Source organism: Gadus morhua, chromosome 20, assembly GCF_902167405.1.
Source record: "Gadus morhua chromosome 20, gadMor3.0, whole genome shotgun sequence".
Classification (NCBI taxonomy): Eukaryota; Metazoa; Chordata; class Actinopteri; order Gadiformes; family Gadidae; genus Gadus; species Gadus morhua.
This window is the reverse complement of record NC_044067.1, coordinates 10,123,682-10,131,589: the sequence shown is the minus strand read 5'-3', so window position 1 is coordinate 10,131,589 and position 7,908 is coordinate 10,123,682. Positions and strand designations below refer to the sequence as shown.

Genomic DNA, 7,908 nt, shown 5'->3' with positions numbered 1-7,908 from the left:
GTGTGAAACCCTTTTGTTAGCAAGGCAGTGAGGCCCTGGGGGTAGAGAGACATAGAGATACACAGGGAGAGGGAGTCAGAGAGAGAGAGAGGAATAAAGGGATTGCAGAGGAGGTGGAGCAGAGACGGAGGAGGTGGTGGAGCCATGGAGAGAGAGGAGCAAGCCCAGCCAAAGGATTCTTGCCCAAGAAGGGTGTTTGCTGATGCGCTTCACCGACCCGGGCGAGACCTCAGAAAAAATTAAATGAAATAGAAAACACAATATAAGTGTTTGGCTGAACAAATTCTCTGTGTCTACTTTCCAATCCCATAAAAGAAGCCACAAAGTGTTGTTGCAATAGGGGAAATCTTCCCCATCCAAGGATAAGAGGTTTGCCAACCATCTTGAAAGCAAATTTTTGTCTTTGGTCACATGTGTGGGAGGGCTGCATTTGGACAACTTCAGGCAGTTTTAAATCAATATTTTATGATTTGGACCTCATTGATAATGGCTGGCACCCCTTCGTAGCCATTGTAGCATCAACAATGGTTCATTTTGTATTCTCAATGTGTTAGACTATAAGTAATGCTGTGTGTGTTTGTGTGTGCGGGTGCTATGCTGGTGCATTTGTGTGTGTGTGTGTGTGTGTGTGTGTGTGTTTTTTTGATCTGCTAAAAGCTCCATACTGCTGCGTTCTGCAGGTATAATAACCATACTATTTTGGATTCCTCCCACGCATAAAACCATTGAATTCCCTCTGCTTGAATATGACAGCGCACAGTGCTGCTGCGCTGGGATCCGCCGTCCTCAGCAGACCGCCCCCCCCCCCCCCCCCCCCCCCCCCCCCCCGCCCCGTGCCCACTCCCTCCTGCTGTGTTACCTCTCTCAAGGTTAGAAAGAGAAAGTGCTCCTATGTCAGTGGGAAAGATAAATGCAGTACATTGTCTCACTAACAACAGACAATTGTATCCTGATTAACCAGTCAAATTAATTACACTCCATTGCAATAGAGGTTGTGGTGCCAAGCAAAAAGGAGACACATTCTCCAATCTCCACATAAGCTTGGAGCCAGGGAACTCAACATCAGGTGGGTTGGTTTCACAGAGGAGGAGGCTGGCGCTTGCGCAACGCCCTATCCCACTTGAAATAGGAGTCCCCTCACTGGAAGTCTTCTCAAACTTGTTATCGCGAACAGCCGTCGTGAGGAGACGATGCCTGGCTTTCAAGGGCGATAGTTGGATATCGACGTTTGCGTGCATTTCTCAGTGAAGGATTTCAGACGTGAGGCGCTTTGCAGGCTACTTGATACAAAGTTGCTCACTTTCGACGGGACGAAAAGGAGATATTTCTTTGGGGGGACCGTTTAGACAGCATTTCCAAGTCGCATTTCTGGCTGGATGGAATAATTTCCATAATAACACTAAGCAAGCGGTCCAAGTGGTTTGAGGAATAATACAAACATAAGTGAAGGAACCAGGATGGATACAACTCCGAGCGTCAAGTCTAAGATCGTGGTGGTCGGAGACAGTCAGTGTGGTAAAACGGCGTTATTGAATGTATTCGCCAAAGACAGCTTTCCCGAGGTAAGCCTTTTACATTTTATAATGAAAAAACATGATGTACGGCTGTTGATAAAAAAAAATGCGCGTGTCAATTTCATCAAATGGCTTAACTTAACTTTAGTTTATCCCCCTTTATTTTCAGGGGTACATCCCCACGGTGTTTGAAAACTACACGGCGGATTTCGAGATCGACATGCAGAGAGTTGAGCTGCGTCTGTGGGACACTTCAGGTAAGAGTCCACACATCAAACGTGGGATTTACACGAGAATGAAAACCAAAATAAAACGCGATCTTTATGGAGCCCATCGACTCCAACGCCCTGAATTCATTATGGGTGTTTACCCGAAAACTACAAGAGTTCAGGGATGTTCTCAACTCCCTCGATGGGAAATCGTCTGACGCGGACTGTCTGGAATGTAGGCGAAGCAGCGGCGCTGGCGAGGGTCCGACTCCCGGTCATAACTCACACCCCGCTGTAACCACATGTCGGAATTTTATTTATTGAATTTACAGCCAAATAGCTATGAAATTATAATCCAGTTTTTACCTTTTCGAGAATATTAATTCAATGATATCGTATATTTTATGCTAAAATATAATCATCTGGCTTCATTTTGTCTTGTGAAGATAAACAAAAAAAAGGGAGTGGTTGGCTATTATTCCTGATGGGTCAATAAATAAACACAAATCCTGGGATGAATGCACATGGTCTTCCACCATCACTTGTTGGGCTGAAGAAAAAAAAAAAAATTATACAAAAAAAAACGGGCCCCTCGTCAGATCTCTCGGGATCTGCAGCAGCCCCGTGGTCTGGAGGTAATTACCTCCCTGCCTGCCTGTCTGCCTGCCTGTCTGCCTCAGGTGGGGTGGGGTTTGGAGGGAGGGGAGGGGAGGGGAAGCGGGGCGTGTGTGTGTGGGGGGGTGTCGTTGTGGGGGTGAAAATTGGGATGTGTGAACAGGGAGGTTGACGGCGGAAGGGAGATTTTTTTTGGCTGCCTCTGTGACCTCCGGTTGATTGGGGGCTCCCAGGAGGTTGGTGTAGGACATGGCTCCGAGATTACCAGCACAAATCAGGAAGGGCTGACCTCAACACACAGACACACACACACACACACACACACACACACACACACACACACACACACACAATCACACACACATGCACGCGCACGGGATGCTTGCACACGTGCACGCCCCCACACACACACTCATATGCCACTCATACATACACACGCACACACATGCACACGCAGAATGCAGTCTCTTGGGAGTCTTTCCCATGGCATGCCCCACAGACACCCATACACACTCATATGCCACACACATGCACACAAACACAAAAACACGCACACACACAACCCCCCCACATTGACTGGGACCCATTTAAAACATTCCAGGGTGTCTCTCTCTCTCTCTTGTCATAACAAAGCAATTTGATTACTTTGAATTGCCAAGCTAACCTTGAACAACAGTGGAGATGGAGTTGAGATGTGTTGGGAATGAGCTCAGTTTCAACTATAAAAGGGTGTCTCTCCTTTACGACCAGTGATTTCCGTTCCCATTTCAACACCATCTCAACATCGACGGGTACAGTCCCAGGTGTATTTCATTAGGCCTCATGGCAGACGCAGTAGACACAGTGATGAATTGCAATGTCAAGCCATGGCCTTGCTTTTTGGATATGAGATCACCATCCTAAGGTCCTGGGAGTATCTCAGCCCTATGATTCACCCAGGCACAGATGGTCCTCCTGTCTGAGCCTTACCGTCTGACACCGTTGTGTTGCCTCTCGGCACCGTCCTCGACCTTATACGGAGCGCACACAACAAGTGGCACCTGAGAATAGCATCGTTCAACAACCCGACGTAGCTAAAGAGGTCATCCATACTGCACACTTACACCGGTGTAACCAAGCCATTCTGGCCTCAGCATCCTGGAACGCAAGATGTCATTACCGTGGCTGGATATTCTGTGAAACCATGCCTATGAAAGAATGTCCCTGAGGAGGTTTTCTTTCTCTCTCTCTGTCCCTGAGTGCAAAATATGATGATGTAAAACAGATGGAATGGGGGGGTTAGCTGTTTGAGCCCACATAGCTCAGAGTTAGCCTTGCTACCCATTTTGCTATGGTAAAGCACGCTATGTGTTAAGTATTTATGTGTTTAAAGCTTGCCAATGATCTATATACTAATGCTACCTATAGATTTATTTCCTAACTGTCTCTTTGGTCGATTAACTAGACCACGTTTTCTTTTCCCTCTGAAAAAACTTAAATCATTCACTCTATTCCTCTTTCAGTGATAACTTAAAAGAAACCGCCTGGTTAAGCCGTCATTCCATAGAGGGCATACAAATCCATCGCTGAAGCGCTCAGGCATTTTATTAAGACGCTGTGGGTAGTGGCTATGAAAATAATGGCCTCTGACTCTGTTTGTTTAACATATGAAACCTGACTGGCCAGACTTGAATATAACTCATCATTGTATACGTCTGCCTGCGTGGATCTGATGGTTGCAAAAAATGAAAAAATGGTTGGAGGCTGTGGCTCATCATGGCACATGGAGGTGTTTGGTGCCCAAACGTGTCTCCTTCCTGCTGATTCGTCTCAGGAGAATTCAAACTGGAGTTAATTTGTGTTCAGGCGAATTAGATTGAAAATTGAAAGCGCCTTATGGTGTCATTGGCACATCAGCCGCTGTGCGGCTTCAAGGAGGGGGGGCCATCTGGATCCCATTTATGTATCAAAACAACTTGGCTTTGAGACGGGGTGAGGGGTTGAGAGGGTGGGGTATAAAGGCACTTTGAAAAGTAATAGGTTGCGCTCCCAGGGATTGTTATGACTTTTCGGTAATGCCGTGAAACAGCATACTTGCCTCCTGCATTCTTTTGAATTCAATGGCGCAATTCATTCAGCCTGGTTATTTTATACATTTATGTTTTTGAACGGAAAAAGCCCCCATGGCATGGAGCCTGGACAACACAACAAACGACAAATAAGGCTCTTGTTATAGCTCGAGAACCGTTTGAAACACGACCTGTGGAAACTTTACAAAACAGCTCCTCCACATGTATGCCATACGCTTTGTCATTCGTGTGTTGGTGTGTATTTTCTTGGGGTTGCTGCACATGCTAGAGTCCAGCTGCCCCTTGGGCCGGACTCTGCGTCCATCTGGTTCGTATTACACCGTGCCACACCTCACAGAGGAACCCAAGGACCACCTGAGCCTGGGAAACCAAATAATCCACCAGTGCATTCCTTACACCGGGACAAAAGGGGAGTGAGGGTAGTGTGTGTGTGTGTGTGTGTGGGGGGGGGGGGGGGGGGGGGGGGGGGGGGGGTGTATGTGTGTGCTGCGGGGGTGGTGCTCCTCCGGAAAAAGGTTTCCCTGTCATGGAACTGCAGGCAATGTGATCTGGTGTGGGATTCCAGGGGGCCTGCACGGTATCCCGGCATGCCTGGGGGCACTGGCACCACACATTCCAGGGCGGAACTCGAGAAGTGATGGGCGGGCTGGCGGGATAGCTAGCAGGAAGGAGCCACTCTTGTGTCAGTCACAGGGCCGGAGTTCCCAGGGTCCCACGATGTGTGGTCAATGTCAGACAAGTGAAACCCAATACAGTGCCTTTGCATGAACCCCCCCCCCCCCCCCCCCTAAAAAAGGAATAATAATCGTAACAGCGGTGTCTCTTTAACAGAATGCACACCACACTGTAACCAAAGCCATAGCTGTGAATAACAAAGTCATTGTGTAAACCGCTGCATTGTTAAGGCGGGGTGGGAGGTGGGGGGATGGGAGAGTTTTCCTCCAGTAACACTGCACTGGGACCGTTGTGATCCGCATTGTGGAGCGGAGACGGACGGGCGTGACTCAGGGGCCACAGCGGGCCAATCAGCACAGCCGAGGCCGTCTGTGACGGACCGTACACAGTGGCTTTATGTGTTGATGATGATGATCTTCCTCCCGTTGATCGTGGAATAGGCCTCATGTGCATTTTTTTCATACGCTAAATTATATGCCGAGGAAAAGGGAGGTTTTGGGGTCCTAGGGTAAGGGTTAGGAATTCAGGAATTTCAGCATGTGAAATTCGGGGCCTTTTCTTTCTACTTTATTTTGTTGCCTTGCATTAAATATGGGCGAAACTATCATCTTTTGGCATATGGCGTATTTGTGATACAATTTAACATGGAGGTATTATTGTTTAATCCACAGGCTCACCGTACTATGACAACGTGCGACCCCTTTCCTACCCCGACGCCGACGCGGTCCTCATCTGCTTTGATATCAGTCGACCAGAGACACTGGACAGCGTGCTGAAGAAGGTGGGTGGTCCTTGTTTTTATACTCTACTCCCAACAGACCCATATAGTATATTCCGCTAAAGGGGTGGTCTGACCTATAGTAAGAGTGATGCTCAGCCAAGTCCTTTCATCCGCTTTAACAAGTGACTTTTTGGAGAGTTCAGCAAACGTACCATGGAGGTAGGGAGCGGAAAAGGGAGGGAGGTGCATAGTGGCTATAAACTAGTGAGCTTAGCCCTCTTCTGACATTCAACACCGTCGGCCCTTTGCTCTGTGATTTCATTTGCCTGGGGCCTTGCGCCAGGTGAAATGACTGATGCCAAAAACTGACACACATGGGGATATAGGTCTAGAGGCATACACATGGTTATTTGCTCAGTTGTTAAGGTTTGGTTCTGTCCTCTCCTTTCCAGTGGAGGGGAGAGATCCAGGAATTCTGTCCAAACACCAAGATGCTGCTGGTTGGATGCAAGTCCGACCTGAGGACTGAACTCTTCACCAGATCCCACAGCAGACAGACACCGGTGTCGTATGACCAGGTAGGGGGAAGGGGTCTCAATCCTCCTTAATCATTCAATTGTCCACAATTCAATTGTAATTGTAAATGGAATTGTAATTGTAATCGACTTTGCATGCGCAGCAAAATCATGCAACGTCGTATCGATCGATCTAATCTGCATCGAATACAGCTAACACCCTATGAAACAGGTATCGATCGGTGTTAAAGATCAGGGTGTGAGTAAGACCTTCTTTCTTTTCTTTCTTTCTCCAGGGCTCCAACACGGCCAAGCAGCTGAGCGCTCCCTACATCGAGTGTTCCTCCCTGCAGTCGGAGAACAGCGTGCGGGACATCTTCCACGTGGCCACGCTGGCCTGCGTCTCCAAGAACAACAAGAACGTGAAGCGCAGCAAATCCTCCCGGGCCACCAAGAGGACCGCCCGCAGTCGGACGGACCTGCCCGTGGCAGTGACGGACTATAAGCAGACCAAAGCCAAGACGTGTGTCGTCATGTGAACAGCATCAAGCTATGGATTATTCCCTCTGGGAAAGCAAAAACCAACGCCCCCTCCCCTCCCTCTCGTCCCGTCCCCATCCACCCGACGTTTTGCACAATCGGTGCAGACCATCTTTCAAAGCACCTCATAACCATTGCCAACTCTATGTAGGAGGAATGCTCCTGGATGAAGAATCACGGCGTTGTATATTATGCTTGATACGTGTTGAGGTGTATGAAGAGATGAAGTACCAATTCCTGAACTGAGTTGATTTCTGATTGCTTTGCTGCGTTTTTCTGGGCTTAATTGGAATCTAGAGTGAGCCCACCCTCAGACTAGGAGTCAAAGGATGGCCAAGATTCAACTGAATGGGAACATTAGCCATAACCAGCCAAGCCCAGTGGAAACAGGGCAACTGCACTCATGTAATCACTGAAAATGACTTGTAAATGTGAAGGAAAGTGATTTTCTAAATATACATACCTTAAGTGCTTCATTTTTCTGAAGGCTTCAAAAGGTACAATCTTTCTTGTTTCTGTATTCTTTACGATACACTCGGGAACCAAAGGGAAAAAGTAGCTAGGCGACAACGTTTAGTGATGTTGTACAAGTGGGGCAAAGTTATGTTCTTTCATGTTTAACTGAGCCTTGCATGCCATATGTTATTCTTCATTATGCTTGTATGTTGTTTTATACAATATGTAGTGTTTTAGCTCGAGTGTGATCTAACATGGGGAAAACAAAAAAAAACTGTGATGAAATGGTTCCCTTAAAATTTCATTGTAAAAAATAGTAGTTTATTAAATGTGTTTTTCTGTATTCCACATTGTTTGAATGATCAATGTCACCCCGGATACCCTGCAAGGCTGCGTTGGGAGTAGAGGAAGTATTCCTCATGGGCTTTTTAATCTCTCATGTCAGACCTTATCTGAGTTCCCAGTGAAAATACCTTCACCTCTCTTCAGTTACCGGAACAAACCTTTTAATCTCTTACCACATCTGTCGGCACTAGCTTGCTGCGCTGTCTGCCCCCTCCACGGGGTGAAGGTGTGACTTTGTTAAAAGCTTAA

The 7,908-nt window shown here is 47.4% G+C and overlaps 1 protein-coding gene across 1 annotated transcript; it reads left to right on the top strand.

The window, feature by feature from the left end:
* The first annotated feature begins 1,068 nt into the window (after positions 1–1,068).
* LOC115533439 (rho-related GTP-binding protein RhoE) lies at positions 1,069–7,662 on the top strand. The gene is made up of 5 exons (XM_030343976.1): positions 1,069–1,562; positions 1,684–1,771; positions 5,754–5,863; positions 6,256–6,381; positions 6,615–7,662. Exons 1-5 carry the CDS (start codon positions 1,458–1,460, stop codon positions 6,855–6,857), a joined length of 672 nt encoding a protein of 223 aa, XP_030199836.1. The 5' UTR covers positions 1,069–1,457; the 3' UTR covers positions 6,858–7,662.
* The last annotated feature ends 246 nt before the right edge of the window (positions 7,663–7,908 follow it).

What these genes read in the sequence shown, in the direction of transcription:
- LOC115533439 (XM_030343976.1), top strand. Translation starts at nt 1,458, where the DNA reads ATGGATACAACTCCGAGCGTCAAGTCTAAGATCGTGGTGGTCGGAGAC. An exon ending in GCGTCTGTGGGACACTTCAG is followed by an intron (nt 1,772 to 5,753) that starts GTAAGAGTCCAC and finishes TTTAATCCACAG; the next exon opens with GCTCACCGTACTATGACAAC. An exon ending in CACCGGTGTCGTATGACCAG is followed by an intron (nt 6,382 to 6,614) that starts GTAGGGGGAAGG and finishes TTCTTTCTCCAG; the next exon opens with GGCTCCAACACGGCCAAGCA.